This window comes from Pan troglodytes, chromosome 18 (genome assembly GCF_028858775.2).
Source record: "Pan troglodytes isolate AG18354 chromosome 18, NHGRI_mPanTro3-v2.0_pri, whole genome shotgun sequence".
Classification (NCBI taxonomy): Eukaryota; Metazoa; Chordata; class Mammalia; order Primates; family Hominidae; genus Pan; species Pan troglodytes.
In genome coordinates, this window is record NC_072416.2 from 17,590,893 (window position 1) to 17,615,974 (window position 25,082).

Here is a 25,082-nt window from a genome sequence, read left to right on the forward strand (position 1 = left end):
ACAGGCGCCCACGACTATGCCTGGCTAATTTTTTTGAATTTTTAGTAGAGACGGGGTTTCACCATGTTGGTCAGGCTGGTCTTGAACTCCCAACCTCAGGTGATCCACCTGCCTTGGCATCCCAAAGTGCTGGGATTACAGGCATGAGCCACCACCCCTTTTTTGTTGTTTTTGAAACAGGGTCTCACTCTGTCGCCCAGGCTGGAGTGCAGTGGAGCAATCTCCCCTCACTGAAACCTCCTTCTCCTGGGTTCAAGGGATTCTCCCATCTCCTCCCAAGTAGCTGGGATTACAGGCTTCTGCCACCATGCCCAGCTAATTTTTTGTGGGCTCGCTCAGCCTAGGTATACAATTTGAATGAACTCCAAGGTCTAAGTCAAATTACCTATGATAACCCATTAGGTATCAGTGCTATGCACGTAAACTGGAGAAACAACTGATATTCAGAGCACGCAAGTCCGATGTTAACCATGGACTCATGGAGAATCAAGATGGTCACCTTGTCCTTCCTGACTCCTTAAAGTGTTTGTTATTAAAGGTTCTGCAGTTGGGCGTGGTAGCTCACACCTGTAATCCCAGCACTTTGGGAGGCCAAGGCAGGCAAATCACCTGAGGTCGGGAGTTCAATATCAGCCTCACCAACATGGAGAAACCCCATCTCTACTAAAAATACAAAAAATTATCCGGGCGTGGTGGCTCATGCCTGTAATCCCAGCTACTCGGGAGGCTGAGGCAGAAGAGTCGCTTGAACCCAGGAGGCGGAGGTTGCGGTGAGCCGAGATAGCGCCATTGCACTCCAACCTGGGCAACAAGAATGAAACTCTGTCTAAAAATGAAAAATAAAAGGCTCTGCATTCCATGACTCATCATGGAAAAGATAAAATGATCTAAATTAAATATGTATTGGTGTGCTGACTTATAAATTGCTAAAATAGTTCATAACCAATGTTTTGTTTGTCAACTTCATGTTCCTGGGAAGACAATCAAAGCTTCAGGTGCATTTGGCTACCTCATGGGCCATTTGAACATTTCAGTTGTCAATGATCATTTTCAATGCATGTTTTCTGGTTGCTTTCCCATGCAAGAGGGCTGATATTACAACAGTAGATCATTATGGTACAGTGTATTTTCACCAGGTACTGAAAGCTTTTTATGGCTCACTGACTGGGGACAATCAATTCCTTCACAATCTAGAACCTGAAGATTGGATCTTCTGAGAACATCAGAGAAAGAATGTCCTTGCCATCCACAATACAGCAAAACTTCAGGACCTTGAACTTTGGGTTCATAATCTCACAAGAGGGAAGTTTTTTTGCCGGAAAAAGATGGCATCCTTGATGTGAACAGCTTTTCCCAAGATCACAGATCAAGACTTCTAGTTTTTTTTTTTGAGACAGAGTCATTTTTTTTTTTTTTTTTTTTTTGAGACATAGTCTCGGTCTTGTTGCTCAGGTTGGAGTGGAATAGCATGATCTTGGCTCACTGCAACCTCCGCCTCCTGGGTTCAAGTAATTCTCCTGACTCAGCCTCCAGAGTAGCTGGGATTACAGGCGCCCACCACCATGCCTGGCTAATTTTTTTGTATTTTTAGTGGAGACAGGGTTTCACCATGTTAGCCAGGCTGGTCTCGAACTCCTGACCTCAGGTGATCCGCCTACCTCGGCCTCCCAAAGCGCTGGGATTACAGGCATCAGTCACCGTGCCCGGCCTTGTGATAGTGTCTTACTCTGGCACCCAGGCTGGAGTGCAGTGGTGCAATCTTGGTTCACTGCAACCTTCGCCTCCCAGATTCAAGCGATTCTTGTACATCAGCCTCCCGAGCCGCTGAGACTACAGGCATGTGCCACCATGCCTCGTTAATTTTGTGTGTGTGTGTGTGTGTTTGTGTGTGATGGAGTTTTGCTCTTGTTGCCCAGGCTGGAGTGCAGTGGTGCGATCTTCGCTCACTGCAACGTCTGCCTCCCGGGTTCAAGCGATTCTCCTGCCTCGGGCTCCTGAGTAGTTGGGATTATAGGCGCTCAACACCATACCCGGGGAATTTTTTGTATTTTTAGTAGAGACGGGGTTTCATCATGTTGGCCAGGCTGGTCTCCAACTCCTGACCTCAGGTGATCCACCCGCCTCGGTGTCCCAAAGTGCTGGGATTATAGGCGTGAGCCCTGTGCCCAGCCTCAGTGTCTCTCTCTCTCTCGACTAGAGAGACTGACCAGGGACAATCAACTCTCTCCAGACTGACAGAGAGAGAGACAGAGAGAGCGAGAAAGAGACAGAGTCTGGCTCTCACCCAGGCTGGAGTGCAGTGGTGTGATCTTGGCTCACTGTAAACTCCGCCTTCCATGTTCAAGCGATTCCTGTGCCTCAGCCTCCCAAGTAGCTGGGATTATAGGTCCACACCACCACGCCCGGCTAATTTTTGTGTTTTTAGTAGAGACAGCCTCACCATGTTGGCCAGGCTGGTTTTGAACTCCTGACCTCAGGTGATCCGCCAGCCTCGGCCTTCCAAAGTGCTGGGATTACAGGCGTGAGTCACCGCGCCCGGCCAAATAAAATAAAATGTTGAAGCAAATTCAGGACTACCCCTCCTCCAAGTCTTCTGTCCCCTTTGGGCGCCCAGGTGAGCGGGGGAGGGGCTGGGGGAGTAATAACATCAAAAGAGCGCCTTTTCCTCCCTTATTCCGAGGAGACTTCCCTGGGCCTGACTCCCGGTCCTGTCCCCAGCGCCCCGCGGCCTCTCGAGCCCCTTCAGTGACCAAGATACAGAGATCAGAACGCCTTTGCGCCGCCCCAGGTGCCCGCCCCTAGCTGGCTCTGCTTGGGCCGCGAGGGAAGGTGAGGTCGGGGGCGGAGCCGGGGCGTGACAGCCGGGGTGTGTGTCCGCCGGGCTTGGTGCCTCCGGTGGCCCTGCAGCACCGTCCCACCTCTGCCACCCTCCGATGGGGCCGCTACCTGTGTGCCTGCCAATCATGCTGCTCCTGCTACTGCCGTCGCTGCTGCTGCTGCTGCTTCGACCTGGCCCCGGGTCCGGCGAGGGTGAGTGAGGAAGGGGCTTTCCCGGAACTCAGGCGTTCCGGGATTCCTCCAGCCCTTCCTAGGGATCCAGCAGCCCTGCCTCCCATCCCTCTCCAAGTTCCTAGTTGCCCTAGAGCCCCCAGCTCGCTCTTCTAATGCTCACCCACACGATGCGCCCCAGCCTTCTGCAGGGCCCCCCACTCACTCCTCCCAGGGACCCAGAACTAGCCCAGTCCTTCCCCAGGGGCACAGAGTCCTCTCCTGGCTCCCTCCCCTAACCGGCTGTGACCCTCTCCGGCAGCCCGGAAGCCTCCCGGTTGTCCTGATCTGGGGTCCGCGAACTTATCCTTCATTCCACCTGTCCCTGAGATGTGAGACACCAGAGGGTGGGAGGAGCAGGGGCAGAAAGGGCCGTCTTGGCAGTGGGAGAAGAATATATTGTGCCCCTGTACAACAAACCCCTGTGACCAAAAAAACAAACAAAACAAAACAAACAAACAAACAAAAAACAAAAAATAGAACATACTGTCCCTATCTCACTATCCATCCTTTGGGGTCACTGTAGAGAGGTCCTGTGGGTGACTGCCCATTTCTGGGGTGCACAGATACATGTACCCGCAGAGTACTATGCAGACGCCACCAGCACACAGATGCGCAGGCACAGGACCAGCCCCAGACTCACCTGGCCCTCAGGTGTGCGGCTCCCACAGGGAAAAATACTGAGATACCGCTAGGGGGACACACGCACACACAGCTCGAGACAGCACTCAGGACAATTCAGATGCACCGTGTACACAAACACACACACACACACACACACAGAGAGAGCAGCACAGACACACATATGTGCGCATAGACCCTGGGGTCACAGGATGCACAGACAACCCTGGCCCTCCCCCGAGGAGGCTGCAGCGGGCAGACAGGGCAAACAGACCCCAGCGTGACCTGCCACACCTATGTTGGCACAGAGGGAGTGTTTTGCTTGGTTATAAGCACAGTGCTCATGCCTGCCCCATGCCTAGAACCCTCCCTCTATAGGGCTGTTGCTAGGGCACTGAGATACCAGAGAGTGGTCAGGGACGGTGGCAGGGGAACCTTTGGGGACAGCTTCAGGGTACGGTGTTGGGACTGGGACATTGTCAGGGTGCTCAGACAGGGCGTGTTCCCTGGGTCTTGGTGCATTTAGAGGACAAGGGACCATTTCTGGAAGCTCACTGTGTACCAGGGCAGCTTATATCAGAGCTCAGCTCTTTTTTTTTTTTTTTTGAGACAGAGTCTCACTGTTGCCCAGGCTGGAGTGCAGTGGTACGATCTCGGCTCACTGCAACCTCCACCTCCCGGGTTCAAGTGATTCTCCTGCCTCAGCCTCCCAAGTAGCTGGGATTACAGGCGTGCACCACCATGCCCGGCTAATTATGTATTTTTCGTAGAAACAGCTTTCTCCATGTTGGTCAGGCTGGTCTGGAACTTCTCACTTCAGGTGATCTGCCTGCCTCGGACTCCCAAAGTGCTGGGATTACAGGCATGAGCCACCGCGCCCAGCCCCAAAAGCGTTTTACATTTTCTTCCTCTTTGATTCATCTTTGTCCTCCAACATAAATATGCTACTTTTTCCACTGATAAAAAGACAAAATGGAATTTCAATCTGGCCTGGACTTCTCAAAAAAGTCAGTGTGATGAAAACTGTTCTAGATAAAACAGAAATGAGACTGGGCATGGTGGCTCATGCCTGGAATCCCAGCGCCTTCGGAGGCCAAGGCAGGAGAATCACTTGAGGCCAGGAGTTTGTGAACAGCCTGGGCAACATAGTGAGACCCCATATCTACTAAAAATTTAAAAATTAGCTGGGCATGGTGGTGCATGCCCGTATGTCTGGAGGCTGAGGCAGGAGGATCGCTTGAGCCCAGGATTTGGAGGCTGCAGTGAACTGATTTTGCCACTGCACTCCAGTGTGGGTGACAAAGTGAGACCCTGTCTCTAAAAAAACAAAAGAGAGACAAGATGATCAGGATGAGCACAGTGGCTCATGCCTATAATCCCAGCACTTTGGGAGGCCAAACCAGGTGGATCATATGAGGTCAGGAGTTCGAGACCAGCCTGGCCAAGATGGTGAAACCCCTTTCTACTAAAAATACAAAAATTAGCTGGGTGTGGTGTCGCACGCCTGTGATCCCAGCTACTCGGGAGGCTAAGGCAGGAGAATTGCTTGAACCTGGGAGGCAGAGGTTGCTGTGAGCAAGATTACACCACTGTGCTCCAGCCTGGGCAACAAGAATGAGTCTGTGTCTCAAAAAAAAAAAAAAAAAAAGATGATCAAACACAGTGCGTCAACCTCCCAGAGCTGTATAAACCCTAACCCTAACCCAGGAAGCAGGCAAGCCTGTGTGTGAGTTTCCACTCTATTGCTGGTACCACTCGGCTCTGGCAACCCCGAAGGCCACCTTCCCCTGTTGTCACTGTGTAAGGAGGAAGGAGCACTGGTTTGCAAGTCAGAAGCCTGGGTTGAAGCCTCTGCTCGGGTTCCTGCTGGCTGTGGGAATGTGGGGTTACCTTTCCCGGCTGGCCTCGTTTCCTACATGTCCAATGCAGGGGTTCCAGTCACATGCATTGGGCACCATTACATGTCCAAGCTGTGCCAGGATCTAGAAAAATGGCTGGGCTCAGGCCAAGGGGCCTTCCTGTCTGGCAGTGAAAATAAGAGGAGATACCAAGGGCCCTGAGTCTGATTCTGGAGGGGAAGTCATGAGCACAGGGCAGTGCCAGGGCCCGGGAGCTGCCACAGAGGAGCCCACCTTGGTGACAGACACCTGTAGGCGCATCCGTGATTCCCAGTGCCCAACACAGGGAACTGGACAAACGTTTCATGCACGACACTTTCTCCCCTTCTTGGCGACCTTGAGGACCTTGATTATAATAGTTAGCCTTTTTTTTTTTTCTTTTTTTGAGACTCTTGCTCTGTCACCCAGGTTGGAATGCAGTGGCAAAATCTTGGCTCACTGCAACCTTCATCTCACTTCAGGTTCAAGTGACTCTCCTTCCTCAGCCTCCCTAGTAGCTGGGATTACAGGCATGAACCACTATGCTCGGCTAATTTTTGTGTTTTTACTACAGATGGGGTTTCACCATGTTGGCCAGGCTGATCTTGAACTGCTGACCTCAGGTGATCTGCCCGCCTGGGCCTCCCAAAATCTTGGGATTACAGGTGTGAGCCACTGAGCCCAGCCGGATTATAATAGCCTTTTCATGCACCAGGGGCTTTATACTCATTATCTCATTTCATTCATATGAGTTGAAGTCAGTTTATCCCCCATTTCACAGATGAGGAAACCAAGGCCCAGAGAGGTTAGGAATTTGTCCAAGGTCACACAGCTAGGAAGTAGGATTCAAACCCAGACAGCCAGGCTGTAACACCTAGGCTCTTCTCAGGCTCATGCCCTTCCCAGGGGTCTGGGAAGCCCTGACCTGCAGCCTGTCACCTTTGTTTACCCCCCAGCCTCCAGGACATTACGTGTGCACCGGCGTGGGATCCTGGAACTGGCAGGAACTGTGGGTTGTGTTGGTCCCCGAACCTCCATCGCCTATATGAAATATGGTTGCTTTTGTGGCTTGGGAGGCCATGGCCAGCCCCGCGATGCCATTGACTGGTGAGTGCATGCCTGGGACCAAGCCACAAAATCCCTCACACTCTGGGGTAGTCAAGGCTTATGAGGAAGTACCCAAAACTGAAGCTGGGGTTTGGTCCAGGGAGATCCCAGTGTGCAGTACTACTTTGCAGGCAGGCAGAGGCCTCTTGGATAACATGGCCAGTGAAGCCAGATCTTGGTACCAGCTGCCCCTTACCCTGGCCTTGAGCTGATGACGTTGCCTTAAAAACTTGGCTAGGAGTGGTGGCTCACTCCTGTAATCCCAGCACTTTGGAAGGCCGAGGTGGGCAGATCACTTGAGGTCAGGAGTTCAAGACCAGCCTGGCCAATATGGTGAAACCCCATCTGTACTAAAAATGCAAAAATTAGCTGTGTGTGGTGGCAGGCGTCTGTAATCCCAGCTACTCAGGAGACCGAGGCAGGAGAATTGCTTCAACCCAGGAGGTGGAGTTTGCAGTGAGTTGAGGTTGCACCACTGCATTCCAACCTGGGTGACAGTGCGAGACCCTGTCTCAAAAGAAAAAAATAATAAAAATATAAAGTGACCAGGTGTGGTGATTCACACCTGTAATCCCACCACTTTGGGTCGAAGCAGGAAGATCACTGGAGACCAGGAGTTTGAAACCAGCCTAGGCAACATAGTGAGACCCTGTCTCTATATTAAACACACACACACACACAAAGGAAGCCAGACTATGCACTAGGAACTGCCCTGGGAATCCCTTTGCATTCTCACAACAATCCCATTTCACAGATGAAGAAACCAAGGCACAGAAATATTCAGTAACGTGTCCAGGTGCGGTGGCTCACGCCTGTAATCCCAGTACTTTGGGAGGCCGAGGCAGGTGGATCACGAGGTCAGGAGTTCCAGACCAGCCTGGCCAACACGGCGAAACCCTGTCTCTACTAAAACTACAAAATTAGCCAGGCATGGTGGCGCATGCCTGTAATCCCAGCTACTCGGGAGGCTGAGGCAGGAGAATCACTTGAACCCAGGAGGTGGAGGTTGCAGTGAGCCAAGATTGTGCCATTGCACTCCAGCCTGAGTTGGGATTACAGGCATGAGCCACTGAGCCTGGCCTGGTGAGCTAATTTTTAAATTTGTTATAGAGACAAGAGAGACAAGAGTCTTCTTATGTTGCCCAGGCTGGTCTTGACCCCCTGATCTCAAGTGATCCTCCCACCTTAGCCTCCCAAAGTGCTGGGATTACAGATGGGTGTCACCGCACCTGGCCTCTAAGGAGGGTTTCATTATAAACCTACCCTGAAGGGAGGGAATCCGATTTTATGAGAGGGTGTAGCCTGGTGAGGCCTGGATGACCTCCGGAGGCAGGGGCTTGTGCCTGGGCTGAGGCCTAAGGGTCAATGGGCAGACATGAAGTTGCCCCAGGCAGAGGGTACAGTGTGGGCAAAGTCAGGAAGTGGCAGGGCTTGGATCACTCCAAGAAGAGAGAGGAGTCATGTGTCACAGGAGCTCGAGACCCAGAGAGGGAGGCAGGCAGGCAGGCAGGGACCAAGCTTGGGCACAGCCAGGAAGGCAGGACAGGGCATGGTGGGGCCAATGGAATCATTACCCAAGTCGGGGATTTTCAGGGAAACAGCTTAGATAAGGCCAGGTGTACAGTAGCTCCCACCTGTAATCCCAGCATTTGAAAGGAGTTTGTGTTCCTGTAGTAGCATACTTGGGAGGTTGAGGTGGCAGTATCACTTGAGCCCGGGAGTTCAAGGCTAAAGTGAGCTGATTGAGCCATTGCACTCCAGCCTGAGCAACAGAGAGATACGCTGTCTCAAAGGAAATACAAATTAAAAAACCAGCCGGGCATGCTGGCGTGTGCCTGTAGTCTCAGCTACTTGGGACACTGAAGTGGGAGGATCGCTTGAGCCCAGGAGTTCAAGGCTGCCATGAGCTATGATTGTGCCTCTGCAGTCCAGCCTGGGCGACAGAGAAAGACCCTGTCTCTTAAAAAAAAAAAAAAAAAAAGCTTAGATAAGAGGATGCTGTGCCTCCCTGGGGGTCTTCAGTCACCCATGGTCCTGGCAAGAGGAGGGCCAGGAGAGAGCTTCACCCACCTGCTGTCCTGCCCATGTGACATCCGCAGGTGCTGCCATGGCCACGACTGTTGTTACACTCGAGCTGAGGAGGCCGGCTGCAGCCCCAAGACAGAGCGCTACTCCTGGCAGTGCGTCAATCAGAGCGTCCTGTGCGGTGAGTCCCCAGCAGCACCATGCCACCCACCCCGAGTATCCCCTGGGCATCCTGGCATAGCCAGATGACTTCCGTGCCCCTGTTGCAATAACCACTGCTTCCAAGTCTCTATAGACCACCCCTTGGGTATATCTAATGTAAGTGATATTTATTTTATTTATTTTTTGAGTCAGAGTCTCGCTCTGTCACCCAGGCTAGAGTGTGCTGATGTGATCTTGGCTCACTACAACCTCTGCCTCCTGGGTTCAAGCGATTCTCATGCCTCAGCCTCCCAAGTGGCTAGGACTACAGGCATGCACCATCACGCCCAGCTAATGTTTGTATTTTTTTCAGTAGAGGTGGGGTTTCACCAAGTTGGCCGGGCTGGTCTCAAACTCCCCACCTCGAGTGCTCTGCCCGCCTCGGCCTCCCAAAGTGCTGGGATTACAGGCATGAGCCGTGGTGTCTGGCCCTAATGTGAGTGATCTTTAACACTGAGCACTTGAAAAAGAAAACCCCGAAGAAACCTAATTATTTGATGTCTGGACGACAAGGAAGAAGATAGAAATGGCATCAGATAATAAACAGTGTAAATGTTTATCAGAAAGGGGCTGGTGGTCAGGACAAGTAGGAGGATCGCTTGAGTCCAGGAGTGCATCTCTACAAAAAAGTTAAAGGATTTTTTAACATTGGCCAGGCGTGGTGGCACACATCTGTGATCCCAGCTACTTGGGAGGCTGAGGCAGGAGGATTGCTTGAAGCCCAGGAGGTTGAGGCTGCAGTGAGCTGTGATCAAGCCACTGAACTCCAGCCTGGGTGACACAGCAAAATCCAGTCTCAAAAAATAATAATAATAATATTTTACATAACCAACCACTTCTAAAGATTAAAAAAAACCCCATGATTAAAAACCTCAGGTCCCTCAGGCAATCATACCAGATATCGAAACAAAGCAATAACATAAGGACTGCAGTATATATTTTATTTTTATATTATTTATTTATTCTTTGTTAGTTTGTTTTTGGAGTGTGGGTTTTGTTTTGTTTTTTGATTTTTTTATTTTGTTCTACTCAATTTTATTCTTATTGCTCAGGCTTGAGTGCAATGGCCTGTTCTCAGCTAACTCAACCTCCGCCTCTTGGGTTTGCGTGATGACGGTTCCACGTCATCGGCCCTCCGCCTCTTGGCTTTGGATGATGATGGGTCCACGTCATCGGCCCTCCGCCTCTTGGGTTTGCGTGATGATGGGTCCACGTCATCGGCCCTCCGCCTCTTGGGTGTGGATGATGATGGGTCCACGTCATCGGCCCTCCGCCTCTTGGGTTTGGGCGATGATGGGTCCACGTCATCGGCCCTCCGCCTCTTGGGTGTGGATGATGATGGGTCCACGTCATCGGCCCTCCGCCTCTTGGGTTCGGGCGATGATGGGTCCACGTCATCGGCCCTCGGCCTCCTGGGTTTGGGTGGTTTTTCTGCCTCAGCCTCCTGAGTAGCTAAGGGAGGTGTCTTGAGATGATCATCCGCTGAGGGTGGAGGTGAGGGTGGAGCTGAGGGTGGAGGTGAGGGTGGAGGTGAGGGTGGAGGTGAGGGTGGAGGTGAGGGTGGAGCTGAGGGTGGAGGTGAGGGTGGAGCTGAGGGTGGAGGTGAGGGTGGAGCTGAGGGTGGAGCTGAGGGTGGAGGTGAGGGTGGAGCTGAGGGTGGAGGTGAGGGTGGAGGTGAGGGTGGAGCTGAGGGTGGAGCTGAGGGTGGAGGTGAGGGTGGAAGGGGAGTGATGAGACACTCGGGAGGTGTCTTGAGATTATCATCCGCTGAGGGTGGAGGGGGATAGAGCAGACACTCGGCAGGCCTGTTGAGATTATAATCCGCTGAGGGTGGAGGTGAGGGTGGAGCTGAGGGTGGAGGTGAGGGTGGAGCTGAGGGTGGAGGTGAGGGTGGAGCTGAGGGTGGAGGTGAGGGTGGAGGTGAGGGTGGAGCTGAGGGTGGAGCTGAGGGTGGAGGTGAGGGTGGAAGGGGAGTGATGAGACACTCGGGAGGTGTCTTGAGATTATCATCCGCTGAGGGTGGAGGGGGATAGAGCAGACACTCGGCAGGCCTGTTGAGATGATAATCCGCTGAGGGTGGAGCTGAGGGTGGAGCTGAGGGTGGAAGAAGAGTGATGAGACACTCGGGAGGCGTCTTGAGATTATCATCCGCTGAGGGTGGAAGGGGATGGAGCGGACACTCGGGAGGTGTCTTGAGGCTCAGGGAGTTTTCAGTTATAGAACGTTGTTGAGTTGGAGGAGGTGGCTGGTGGCCCATCCTGTTTTTTAAAGTTTCAGCTGTGAGGTAGGGCCAGTGGGGCAATCCTGAAGAATGACGATGCTCCGCTGCCGCCATTCTGACCTGTAGGGACAAAGGAGGGAATGCTTTCACACATATCCATTTGATGGACAAAATTACCGCCACCAACACAGTCTGCACCTTCTGTTGCTGGTGATAGATTTTTGCACCTTTCCATCCTCCAGGTTTCAAAATAGCAGTATCAGTGTCATAATATCACCCTTCCACTGAGTACTGCCGACAGCTGGGGGGTAAAGAAAAGTCATTGGGACACACTGTTGTCTCCACATGCCACTGTGTCTGTCTGCAAATGTAGGCAGGCTGGGGTCCTGCCCCAGGGAAGACAGAGTCATAACAGAGTAATAAAGAAGCATGTTTGAGACACAGGAGTGTCTATGTCTATCCTCATTCCTCCCTCACAGCCATCACCAGAGCATGTTTCTTGCACCAGGTCAACAGACAGTAAGAGACAGTAAGAGAGGCGTGAAAAGCCCATTGTCCACACATGTTGCAGCTTCTTTTTGGAGAATGTTTTCCAGGCCTTTTATGTTCTGTCTCTGATTCTCAGAACTCTGCAAGGTCAGTGTGACCACCCTGCTCCAAATCTAAGAAAACAGAGGTTTCCAGAGGAAGGAGAAATTGTGCCCAGGGTCACACAGCTTGCAAGAGGCAGAGTGGAAGTTGATTCCAGCTCTGCCTGCAGGCCCCTCTCATTTCCCCTCTGTTTCCCTTCTTGACAAAGGATCTTCTTCACTCTGGAGGTGCCACCCATGAGAACAAAGAGCTCTGGAGAGATGTGCATTCCTGAAGAGCTGCAGGGGAACTGGGAGAGGGTTTTCTGACAGAACAATCTTATCTCAAGGAGTCAGTTAGGCATGGCTATAATATTTCTTTTCACTCCCAGGTAATACCAAATTGTAAGTGCACTAAAACATGAAGAATACTTTTGTCCATGGAAAAATGAGGTGGGAATTCTAAACAAAGCAAGTTTTAAAACTGTGTTTCACTTCAAGTGTACAAGTCCCATCACGTGTAATAGGACTCGGCAGCTTTTGAAGGTACAGAGGCCACACAAGAACCAGCTTAGCTGAGCATCATTTAAGGCCTTCATTTGGAATTGTCCCTGTGGGTAATAAGTTACATTCACTCTTCACTAATTTACAGTCAGGGCCCATTTGCTATTACAAATACGGGACCTCTGACACTTAGAATATTAGATCAGGGGCCCCACTGGGTGGGGATGAAAGTGTTTTTGCACAACACGGTTACCAACAGGGATGGGACTGTGATGCTTGTAGGCAGCCTTTCTCTCTGCCATCTCCCTCTGCAGGGCTTGAGCACAGAGCTGTAGGGAGAAAAATGTATCCAGGTCCGGACCTGGCAGACTATGTCCAAAAGCAAGGAAAACAAGCAAACTTACCCAGTTGCAAAGAGGCTTTCTTGCAGAAGGGGGGATCTGAAAAAGCCAACACATGAGAAATTGAATGTTGAGAGAGTCTAAGGGCCGTGGCATCATCTGCATCAGCACTGAACTATCCTGCAACTGCGGGGAGGAAGCTCCTTACTTTGCATTTGTGGTAGTCCTCTGCCCGCCGCCGCAACTCTTGCGCAGGTTGATACGTTTTCCTATGGATTACAATCACTTTCATCAGATAAAGCACCACTTTCAGGATGATTTTAAATAATCTGCCATATTTCTGTTATCCTCACAACTGTACCCTTACACAATCTATCTATACCTAGAAAACGTATTTCAGATGGCTATAAGAGTACAGTCTGAGCCGGTCACGGTGGCTGATGCCTGTAATCCCAGCACTCTGGGAGGGCGAGGCGGATGGATCACGAGGTCAGGAGATTGAGACCATTGTGGCTAATATGGTGAAACCCCTTCTCTACTAAAAATACAAAAAATTAGCCAGGCGTGGTGGCAGGCACCTGTAATCCCAGCTACTCGGGAGGCTGAGGCAGGGGAATCACTTGAACCTGGGAGGCGGAGGTTGCAGTGAGCCAAGATCACATCATTGCACTCCAGCCTGGGTGACACAGCGAGACTCCATCTCAGAAAAACAAAAACAAAAACAAAAAAACTGTACAGTCTGATCCAAACTGTTGCTATATTGATTCCTCCTCTTGCTTACTGCCTGCTGACTTCTGAGATGATAGTTTCCTTCCCCATTCTCAGTATATCCCTAATTCATCCTTCACTGAGCATCTTTTCTCATAAAGCTGTATTCTCTTTGTATTAATATCCTCACCGTGTTTCACAGGGCAGAAACAGCTGGGCTTATAAACAGGCATAGTCCTTTTGAAGGATGTGGTTGATCCTACAACAACACACTTTCCTAAGGATGACAACAACTCACCCCCCCCCAGAATGGCTGGTATGAACCGAGTTTCCACACAGTCTAGCTGGCAATGGGGTCAGGAGACGTTTTGCTACTTCACATCTTTTGGTCACTGGTAAATATTAAGGTACTTTGTTTTCTGTTTTGTGAACTCTCTCTCTCTCTCACGATATGTCTTCTGACCATTTGTTTCTATTTCTGCATTTACTGGGTCTAAACATTGTACAAAGGTTAAAAACAACACTCCAATGGGCGTTTCCCAGGAGGGTGGGGTTCAGTTTCTGAACTCACTTGTAGGTGTGTATTTCTTTCGTATCCAATTTCCCATTTTCCTCTGCCTCTGATACCTACCTCTCCTTTTCTGCATGCTCACATTCTTTCATGCTTAGTTTCCTCAGATTAGAAGGGAGAGAAATGCACACACATGATCCACCAGCCCGTGTGGGATTCCCTCTGCCCTTCTGGCATCTGAAGGCTGTGATTCAAAGATCCCCCCTGCAACCTTTCCACAAATGAACCAACTGATTCTCACAACCGAAGGGAGAATTGATACCTCCCATTGAGGGACAAAAAAAAGTCACACTCTGGCCTGCTGGCAAGTCACCTGTCATTTCCAGCTCATCTTCATAGTTCCATAGTTAGTCCTATTCTTTAGTAAATATAAAGACTATTAAAAGCTTCTATGAGGTGCACTATGTGTGTTTCTGGGGTCAGTCTTGTGCTTGACACAGCGAAAGCTCATTTTAGTTCAGTGTGAAAAACCAGACCTCACCAATTCATCACAACTAACTCCATCGGAAGCAGAGGATTGCTCCTCATCTGACTCCTCCTGTGTGAGACCTGATTCTCAGTCAGAGGCTGATGCCGGAACTGAGACCATCAGCCATAGAGAGATCCTTCCAGAATATGGTGTCATTAACCCCGCAGTTCACTACTGCACTTTGCCATGATTCAGGACTGGAACTCTTGTCATCGACTTTAAAGATCCTGGTTGAGAGAAAAGGCAATCTGAATGCTGGGCGCATCTATTGAATTACAAATGATTGGAATGGCTCCTAAGTCAGGGTGTTATGTCCTGAAAATAGGTGACAATGGCAAACCATCCACCCTGGTGTTGACTGAGTTTAACAAGGTTCAGTTCACAGAGATTGAGGGCAGAAAAAGGAAACGGCCTAAAAAGGGTAAGTTTGCTGTGTTGCCCTCACACCACTTGATTCATGGTCCTGATCCTAAGGATCTCACCTGATACTTGGTTTTATAGGAAGGATGTGTAAAATTCCCAGAACGCTAGGAAACAGGGATGAAAACACTTCAAAGAGAAAGTTAATCAACTTGTTTCTGACCACAGGGCATCCTTCAGCACATGCTGTCTGGAGTGGCCTCCAACAAGGAGTGTGTGGTGAGGTGCTGAGAATGCAATGGGAGCAGGGTCCTGTCCCCACGCTAAAGAAGCTCACAGTTTAATGCAAATGAGAAGCCAGTGAGGACATCACTACTCCTGCTGTGCACTTGGGAACTAGAAACACAAAACCTGACTCTGGAGGGAAGCTAAGGAAGCATTCTACTCTTGAGTTGGCATAAGTGCATCTGAAGCTTCTGATCTCCGATGAGAACAATGGGGGACACCCAACAGAATATAAAACCCATGATTGAATACATCAAATTGCTAACATGGCAGTAAACAGACATGAGGTGAAGATGGAGAAGAAGGAAACCCAGGACGAAAGTCAGCCTCGCATTTGGAACCCATTTCCCTGAGTTTCATTGCTGAATTCCAGAAGGAACTACTGAGATGCAAAGAAGCACAGCAGCTTTTGCACACATGCATGGGATTAGATGGAAAACAAGTGGATTGAGGGTCTGCCAATGAAAGCGACCCATACTGAAGTCCACTGGCTCTGGTTGAGACCCAGAAGAGTCATGCATCAGAATAGAGGTGGACAGGAAATACCCTGGCCTTTGTAGGGACTGAGCCTGCACCGACGACCTCAATTGCAGCCTGTATGGAGGACCCCTGACCATCCCCCAGAAGTAGACTCCCATCTCTTCTGCAGCAAGATAACATGCTACTAGGCCTCAATTCATTGCTAAATATTTTGTAACAAGTATCTCACTTTTAACAAAGAAAGATCAGTCATATGGCAGCAAAATACAATGTAATATGACCAAAACATGAAAGACTGTGAAAATGAATCTGGAGGTGACCCAAGCATTGAATTCAACAATCCAGGCTGGGTGTGGTGGCTCACACTGGGAGGCTGAGGTAGGCAGATCACCTGAGGTCAGGAGTTCAAGACTAGCCTGGCCAACAGGGTGAACCCCTGTCTCTACTAAAATTACAAAAATTGGGCTGGGCACGGTGGCTCATGCCTGTAATCCTAGCACATTGGGAGGCCGAGGTGTGCGGATCATGATGTCAGGAGTTCTAGACCAGCTTGGCCAATATGGTGAAACCCCGCCTCTACTAAAAATACAAAAATTATCCGGGCATGGTGGCATATGCTTGTAGTCCCAGCTACTCAAGAGGCTGAGGGATAAGAATCACTTGAACCTGGGAGGTGGAGGTTGCAGCGAGCCAAGATCATGCCACTGCACTCTAGCCTGGGTGACAGAGTGAGGCTCTGTCTCAAAAAAAAAAAAAAAAAAAAATTGGCCAAATGTGGTGGCACACACCTGTAATCCAAGCTACTCGGGAAGCTGAGGCAGAATTGCTTCAAACTGGGAGGCAGAGGTTGCAGTGAGCCAAGATTGCACCATAGCACTCCAGCCTGGGCGACAGAGCGAGACTCTATCTCAAAATTAAAAAAAAAAAAAGGCTGGCTGTGGTGGCTCATGCCTCTAATCCCAGCACTTTGGGAGGCTGAGGCAGGTGGATTACCTGAGGTCAGAAGTTCGAGACCAGCGTGGACAACATGGTGAAACCCCATCTCTAGTAAAAATACAAAAATTAGCTGGGCGTGGTGGTGGGCACCTGTAATCCCAGCTACTTGGGAGGCTGAGGCAGGAGAATCGCTTGAACCCAAAAGGCAGTGAGCTGAGATTGTGCCATTGCACTACAGCCTGGGCAACAACAGCAAAGCTCCATCTCAGGAAAAAAAAAAAAAAAAAAGAGAGAGAGAAAGGAAAACCAATGCCAGTACTAGCAACTCCTCTTCCCCCGAAAAAATGACAAACAAGAATGTAGGAAGGGAAAGGAATTATACAGCTTAAACTAATGAAGCAGAAAGGACAAACTCAATTTTGAACCCACTGAATTTGCCACAAATATTGTAGAAAATATTCTCAAGGACTTTACAGTTGTCTACTTTGATTGGCACATGGTTCATACAACAGTATTTGTGTCAAGGCACATCTTACTGTTTTTTGGCGGTCTTCCTCTTTCCATTGATTTTGTCATGATGGTTGATTTTCGGTGTCACCTTCATCTTATGGATTTTATCTCTAACTTTTCTTTTCACATGTCTCCGTAGAGTAATGGCGTCTTTCCGGCCAATTTTATTTCCTGGAAAGGAAGAAACTCTTTTCTTTGTGTGCATACAAATGGACCTCAGCCCTTGGTGAGAGTGAGGAGAGGAGAAGGTGAGAAACCTGAGGGCAAGAAGCTGTTCTTTCCCTTTCCAGGGCAAACTCATTTCCACACTATGGGGACTCCAACAGAGCCATACCTTCCTGTCTACGGCGGTTGGACCTCCTGGCTCTCTGCTGTACATCTGTGGATCCATCATGTCCATTTTCAGACTGGAAGATAGTCTTCAGGAAAGACAACTAGGAAATAATAATATAAGAATGACGGCTGGGCACGGTGGCTCATGCGTATAATCCCAGTACTTTGGGAGGCCGAGGCAGGTGGATCACGGGGTCAGGAGTTCAAGACCAGCCTGGCCAAGATGGTGAAACCCCGTCTCTACTAAAAATACAAAAATTAGCCAGGCATGGCAGCGGGGCCTGTAATCCGAGCTACTCGGGAGGCTGAGGCAGAGAACCGTTTGAAGCTGGGAGGCGGAGGTTGCAGTGAGCCGAGATCACACCACTGCACTCCAGCCTGAGGGACAGAATGAGACTCTGTCACACACACACACACACACACACACAGACACACACACACACACACAAGAATGACATGAGGCTGGCACGGTGGCTCACTCCTGTAATCCCAGCACTTTGGGAGGCCGAGGCAGGCAGATCACCTGAGGTCGGGAGTTTGAGACCAGCCTCACCAACATGGAGAAATGCTGTCTCTGCTAAAAATACAAAATTAGCCAGGCATGGTGGTGCATGCCTGTAATCCCAGCTAGTCGGGAGGCTGAGGCAGGAGAATCACTTGAACCCAGCAGGAAAAGGTTGTGGTGAGCTGAGATTGTGCCATTGCACTCCAACCTGGGCAACAAAATTGAAACTCTGTCTCAAAAAAAAAAAAAAAAAAAATAGGCCAGGTGCGGTAGCTCACGCCTGTAATCCCAGCACTTTGAGAGGCTGAGGCGGGTGAATCACAAGGTCAAGAGATGGAGACCATCCTGGGCAACATGGTGAAACCCCGTCTCTACTAAAAATACAAAACTTAGCTGAGCATGGTGGCGCACGCCTGTAGTCCCAGCTACTTGGGAGGCTGAGGCAAGAGAACTGCTTGAACTCAGGAGGCAGAGGTTGCAGTGAGCCAAGATCCCACCACTGCACTCCAGCCTGGTGACAGAGTGAGACTCCGTCTCAAAAAAAAAAAAAAATGACATGAATATACTTCACACAACGGAACTGTACACTTCAACACGGTTAGATGGTAATTATCATCTTATAAGTATTTTACCACAGGTTAACATGTTTCACAACTTGAAAAGGAAGTAATTACCTTCAGCTCTCTGAGTTCTAGAATTTGTAACATTTCACCCCCTGCTCCTTCCTGATCTGCACTGGAGCATCTTCCTTCTGTCCCTGCTCTACTCAGAGTTCACTTTGCCTTCCCTCACATCAGCTTCATTGAGGCTGGTTTGAACTTAACGCAAAACATTCTCACTAATGACTGAATTCCCACCAAGATTTCCATATTATCACAGTATGCTTTTAATCTTCGAAGATATTAAATATTTGTTCTCATCATAGCTAAAATGCAATGCAAATCCCATCTCAGATGTGGGTCAGATACCTATGAATCTCCTGAGGTAGTCATTGAAATGACTTTTTTCTTGAGACGGAGTGTCACTCTCAACCATGCTGAAGTGCAGTGGCGCTACCGTGGCTCACGGCAACCTCCACCTCCCAGATTCAAGCGATTCTTGTGCCTCGGCCTCCCAAGTAGCTGGGATTACAGGTGCCCGCTACCATGCCTGGCTAATTTTTGTCTTTTTAGTAGAGATGGGGTTTCACCATGTTGGCCCATCTGGTCTTGAACTCCTGACCTCAAGTGATCCATCTGCCTCAGCCTCCCAAAGTGCTGGGATTACAGGCATGAGCCACCACACCTGGCCTGAAATAATATCTTTCAAATTCTTTGTAGAATTTGTTTTTTCCTGATTTCTGCACATAGGATAAAAAAAAAATCATGTACTAGGATTTCAAGAGAAGCAATGGGTAATCTAAAAAGATGAAAAGAGCAACCACGTCAATCCCACAGCTACTGCTAGATTTCATAGGAAAGGTAGCTGGCCCAGTTTGGAGCTAGGAGAAATGTCAAACACATGAAGAAATGAGAAGCAAAGAAATGCCATCACGCATGAATGCTTCGTGGCACCCATGATGTCCCTGCTTAGGAGGTAATGGTATAGATGACTAGATGACAAGGACAAAGATGAGAGGTGCGAAGTTGTCCAAGTCCAACAACTCAACTGAACTTTCCTAAATGGAATTGTTAAAAAGTGGTAAATTTAAAAACTTCCCCTGGCTCACGTGGTGGCTCACGCTTGTAATCCCAGCACTTTGGGAGGCTGAGGCGGGTGGATCATTTGAGGTTGGGTTTTGAGACTAGCCTGGCCAACATGGTAAAACCCCGACTCTACTAAAAATACAAAAATTAGCTGGGCATGGTGGTGGGCACCTGTAATCCCAGCTACTTGAGAGGCTGAGGCAGGGGAATCACTTGAAGCCAGGAGGTGGAGGTTGCAGTGAGCTGAGGTCACACCATTATACTCCAGCCTGGGCAACAGAGGGAGACTCGTCTTGGGGGTGAGAAAAGAGAAAAAAAAAAAAAAGCTTCCTCCAATTTATACCGAAAATTCTCTGTTCAGGACTAAGTGGCATAGAGAATGTTAAATGTGCCTAGATATCTTCATAACTCATATATTTTCTGTTTTCTACATATCTTGAAAGGCAGATAATTATCTAGGTGGTAAAACTGAAACATACTTCCTCTTCCCTTGAATATAAAAAAGCATTGTGGTATTAGTACTTTTATCTTGGATCATTGTTCAGAAGGAGGTTCAGCCCCCAGACAACCACATTTTTACTGTCATGAATGGCAAGACAAAATGTAGAGCTCAACTTCCCCAAAGGAAAAAAGGCTCGAAAGACAAATTATGGCACAACTTAGCAGCCAAATTCTTACCAAGTACAGACTTTTGACATACTGATCTCTCTCCAGTTGCAAGTGGGAACATGCACTTTGAATGATGTCATTCAAAATTACCCTGCCCAGACACACTTTTCATTGATTCTCTTGGAGGGCAGTTCTAAGAGATTCTCTGGGGCTTTCTCTGCATCATGAGACGCAGTGCAGTTCTGCCCTTCACCTTCCGGCAGTTTGTCACCTCGTCCCTATGACCTCAGAGGAACTTTGTCTCAGGCCAATTGTTTGTTCCTTGGGCCCTTTCATTTCCCCTAAAAATCATCTGCTGCCCCTCTAAATGGCCTACATCTCCATCTATCTCCCTCTCCCCTCAGAAGAGGGTGCTCTTTAAGCATCAACCATCCAGCCCTTCTAGCCGTCTCATTTTTCAGCTGGTTCCCATGTTTATGCCTGTTCTATGTTTTTCTTTTCCTGTTAAGCTGTCTGTTCTCAGCTCATTTCTGCAGTGAATCTTCAGAGAGGAGACTGGAAGCTTACCTTCCACCCATACGATAGAACTATAAAGCAGAAGAGTTTAGAAAGAATTTCCTATTTAAGTGACGAAACCTCATACTCCATTTGTGACAAATAGCACAAAGGTTAAAAAAACTTATTTTTGACCAAAAGCTCTGTTGACATTCTATTAAAAAAACACTGACCTATTTAATTTTCATAATGTAAATGGCAGATATTTTCATAATTCTTATGCTAATAAATCATTTCCCTGATTTTTTGGGTAAAACCACATATTCATAATGAAGTCCAGAAACGTGAATTGTTTTATATAATTTATTCTTATTTGTGATTACAAGTATACCTCTACAGAAAGTTAGTATACTCACCCAAAGGTAAACTGTCCAGAGGGTAATGACAACTTTATAACTTCTCAGAAATTCAATAATGATACCTAACCAAGGACTTCCACCAAAGTCAGTCCCACGATGATGATGGTCAGCCAGAATATTGATAACCTGGAATAATAATAGTTGAAATAATGAAAAGGTCAATGACACTGACAATATTTCACTCAGAAAGAATCATCCTTAGAAACCGTCAACCTCCTCCAAAAGGTAACCACATCCCTCAGATATCACTGTGGGATTCCACTGCTACAAAAAAGAACAGAAGTTAGAAGTCACATGTTTTTCAGATGGCTGGTAGTGTTTTTAGGCATTGCAAATGTGGGGTGTTGTCTTTCTTGGTATAAAGCAGGGATATCCAATCTTTTGACTTCCCTGCCTATATTAAAAGAAGCAAAGTTGTCTTGAGCCACACATAACATACACTAACACTAACAATAGCTGATGATCTAAAAAAAACCTCTTTTTTTTTTGAGACAGAGTTCCGCTCCACTCAGTCGCCCAGGCTGGAGTGCAGTGGTGCAATCTCGGCTCACTGCAAACTCCAGCTCCTGGGCTCAAGCCATTCTCCTCCCTCAGCCTCCCGAGTAGCTGAGATTACAGGTCTCTGCCACCATGCCCGACTAATTTTTGTATTTTTAGTAGAGATGAGGTTTCACCATGTTGGCCAGTCTGGCCTTGAACTCCTGACAGGCGATCTGCCTGCCTCGGCCTCCCAAAGTGCTGGGATTACAGGTGTGAGCCACCGTGCCCGGCCATTTTTTTGTTTTTGTTTTGGTTTGTTGTTTTTGAGATGGGGTCTCACTCTGTCACCCAGGCTGGAGTGCAGTGGTGTGCTCTCGGCTCACTGCAACCTCTGCCTCTCAGGTTCAAGTGATTCTCCTGCCTCAGCCTCCTGAGTAGCTGGGAGTACAGGTGCCTGACAGTGCACTCAGCAAATTTTTGTATTTTCTGTGGAGATGGGGTTTTGCCATGTTGGCCAGGGTGGTCTCGAACTCCTGACCTCAGGTAATCTGCCCGCCTCAGCCTCCCAAAGCGCTGGGATTACAGGCATGAGCCACTGTACCTGGCCAAAATCTCCTAACGTTTTAAGAAAGTTTACAAATTTGTGTTGAACTGCATTCAAAACTGTCCTGGGCCACATGCAGCCCGTCACTCATGGCTAAGACAAGCTAAGTATAAAGTAATTATCTTATCTTTTCTTTTCTGTTTTGAGACAAAGTTTTGCTCTGTCACCCAGGCTAGATTGCAGTGGCATGATCTCAGCTCACTGCAACCTCCGCCTCCCGGGTTCAAGCGATTCTCCTGCCTCAGCTACTGAGTAACTGGGATTACAGGTGCCTGCCACCACGCTCGGCTAATTTTTGTATTTTTAGTAGAAACAGGGTTTCACCATCTTGGCCAGGCTGGTCTCCAACTCCTGACCTCATGATCCACCTGCCTCGGCCTCCCAAAGTGCTGGGAATACAGGTGTGAGCCACTGCACCTGGCCAGTAGTTATCTTTTCTTTAAAGTTATTTACTTGTTTTTTAAATTGATGTATAGCATTGGATGCATTTATTATATATCACATGGTAAAAGAATCCCTCTAAATAATACTTCTCTCTTGGATTATATGAATCTTTGTCATTTAAATCTCAGCATAAGTAAAAAAAAAACACACAATGAAGAGATTACTTCATTCACAAATAAGTATCAAATTTTAGTGCTTAAAAATTAACAAAGTTCAGACAGCTTGTGATAACATTTCTACATGGATTCCTCAGGATTTAACTATATATTCTTGAAAACATCTCAATTTTAAATGTTTCTTTCAAGATGGTGAATTAAACAGAGATAGCCCTTCAACAGGTTGAACTCAGCATATGCTGAGTCTGAAATGGAAATGATGGAGTTAGAGAACCATACAACAACGGTAATGATTTCAGAAACATGGTGTTGAGCAGAACAAAGCAGACACAAAAGAGTACCTATGGCATGGCATGCGTCTGTATACGCGAAATTCCAGAATAAGCAAGCTAACCTATGATAAGAAAGAGACCGGCTGGGAAGAGTGAGAGTTCACTTTCTGGGGTGACATAATAGTGTAGATCTTGGCTGGGCACGGTGGTTCACGCCTGTAATCCCAACGCTTTGGGAGGCCGAGGCGGGCGGATCACCTGAGGTCGGGAGATCAAAACCAGCCTGACCAACATGGAGAAACCCTATCTCTACTAAAAATACAAAATTAGCTGGGAGTGGTGGCACATGTCTGTAATCCCAGCCACTCGAGAGGCTGAGGCAGGAGAATCGCTCGAACCTGGGAAGCAGAGGTTGCGGTGAGCTGATATTGCCCCATTGCACTCCAGCCTGGGCAACAAGGGAGAAACTGTCTCAAAAAAATAAATAAATAAATAAAATAATGTGGATCTTGAAAGGGGGTTGGTTTATGCTGGTGTATGTACTTTCCAAAGTTAGTAAACTTACACTTAAGGTTATATATTTTGGCCAGGCGCGGTGGCCCACGCCTGTAATCCCAGCACTGGGAGGCTGAGGCAGGCGGATCACGAGGTCAAGAGATGGAGACTATCCTGGCGAACATGGTGAAACCCCGTCTCTACTAAAAATACAAAAATTAGCCAGGCGTGGTGGTCTACTAAAAATACAAAAATTAGCCAGGCATTGTAATCTGAGCTACTCAGGAGGCTGAGGCAGGACAATTGCTTGAACCCCAGAAGCGGAGGTTACAGTGAGCCGAGATCTTGCCACTGCACTCCAGCCTGGGCGACAGAGTGAGACTCTGTCTTAAAAAAAAAAAAAAAAAAAAGTCATCAAACCAGATGACACAAATCAAATGACATTTCACTTTGTTTTGGTCCATTTTGTTTGTTAGAGACAAGAGTGCAGCGGGGCCATCTCGGCTCACTGCAACGTCCAGCTCCTGGGCCCAAGCGATCCTCTCACCTCAGCCTCTCCAGTAACTGGGATAACAGGTACACACCACCAGACCCAACTAATCTCTTTTGGAATTTTTTGTAGAGATGGGGTTTCGCTATGATGCCCTGGCTAGTCTTCAACTCCTGGACTCAAGTGATCTGCCCACCTCGGCCCCCTAAAGTGCTGGGATTACAGGCCTGAGCTGTGTAATTTCATGCCGCGTGACACAGCCCAGTAAAAAGGAAGAAACCCCACGGGTCCAGCGTCTACTCACAGAGATGCACTGATGGCTGATAAATTCCAGCAGGAGCCAAAAGAGGAGCCAAAAGAGCATCCACCGCACCCGCATGTCCTGGTCCTTTCAGGGCGCCCTGAGGCGGCCAGGACAGAGGTGGAGGTGGCTTAGGGCAGGGGGGAGGGAAGGGGACGGGGACCGGGCCGGGATCTGAGTTGGGGAGGGGGAGGGGAGGGGGAGGGGAAGGGGAGGGGAAGGGGGGAAGTAAGGGAAGGGAAAGGAGGAGAAGGGGGCTGTTGGGCACCTGGAGGAGGAGGAGAAGAAGAAAGGGTCTGGGAAAGGATCCGGTTCAAATTAAGTACTCAAGCGCTGGTGGAAGGCTTAGCTACAGGTCACGGAGAAGATCAGGGAAGCAACAGGACACGCGGGGCAAGGGAGCGTGAGGCTTAGGAGCAATTAGAGGGAGACAAAAAGGTTCTGCTATCCACCAAACCTTCTTCGGTCTGGGCCCTCCCTTAGCAACCCTGGGGCTTTATACTCCCTCTCCACCAATCCCTGATGACCCCGGTGGTGCCTCACAATGGATAATGCCAAGTAGCGCCCGCATCATTCCAATGACCCCTCCCCCATCTCAGTCTCCCACACTCCTCGCAAGGACAGGTCCTCTCTGGAACCTTCACAAACCTGATTTCTGGTCCTCCCCAACCAGCTCCCTGTCCCTGCTTCTGGGCGCTCCTTCCTTCCTGAGCTCCCAGGGTTCCTCAAGGTCACTTTTGGCGACAAAACATAAAAAACAAATGATGGCAGGATGGCAGGAAGAACCTCATACCCAAGCAGAGTGCCAGGTTTTATAGCCTCCGCTCAGCCATTCATATCCTAAGCAACAAAGCATCAGCAGGATACGGAAGGTCCCGATAGTAAACCATCTCCATCACATCCATGTAGCCATCCGCCCATCAACCTGTATCTCAGGAACAAATGTACATACATTCATTTTAAGCATGCATGGTACATTTACAAAAATTAACCTGACTTAT

General features: G+C 48.7%; 2 protein-coding genes across 4 annotated transcripts; one reads left to right on the forward strand and one right to left on the reverse strand.

Moving 5' to 3' along the window:
- Positions 1–2,844: 2,844 nt before the first annotated feature.
- On the forward strand, positions 2,845–6,730 carry LOC129137395 (group 10 secretory phospholipase A2-like). The gene is made up of 2 exons (XM_054668944.2): positions 2,845–3,030; positions 6,503–6,730. The coding sequence occupies exons 1-2, from the start codon at positions 2,934–2,936 to the stop codon at positions 6,655–6,657; spliced, it is 252 nt and encodes an 83-aa protein (XP_054524919.1). The 5' UTR covers positions 2,845–2,933; the 3' UTR covers positions 6,658–6,730.
- Positions 6,731–9,803: 3,073 nt separating this feature from the next.
- LOC750787 (nuclear pore complex-interacting protein family member B12) lies at positions 9,804–24,550 on the reverse strand. Of its 3 annotated transcripts, none has more exons than XM_063796742.1 (8): positions 24,350–24,550; positions 24,085–24,181; positions 20,877–21,005; positions 17,168–17,267; positions 16,860–17,004; positions 12,723–12,783; positions 12,578–12,613; positions 9,804–11,220 (listed from the first exon to the last, which is right to left on the reverse strand). In XM_063796742.1, the coding sequence occupies exons 2-8, from the start codon at positions 24,157–24,159 to the stop codon at positions 9,958–9,960; spliced, it is 1,809 nt and encodes a 602-aa protein (XP_063652812.1). In that variant the 5' UTR covers positions 24,160–24,181; positions 24,350–24,550; the 3' UTR covers positions 9,804–9,957. The 3 variants fall into 3 exon arrangements, with proteins under 3 accessions (XP_063652812.1, XP_063652814.1, XP_063652813.1); XM_063796744.1 differs by having other exon boundaries at positions 9,804–10,715; positions 10,974–11,220; positions 24,085–24,550; XM_063796743.1 differs by having other exon boundaries at positions 9,804–10,153; positions 10,199–11,220; positions 24,085–24,550.
- Between the last annotated feature and the right edge of the window lie 532 nt (positions 24,551–25,082).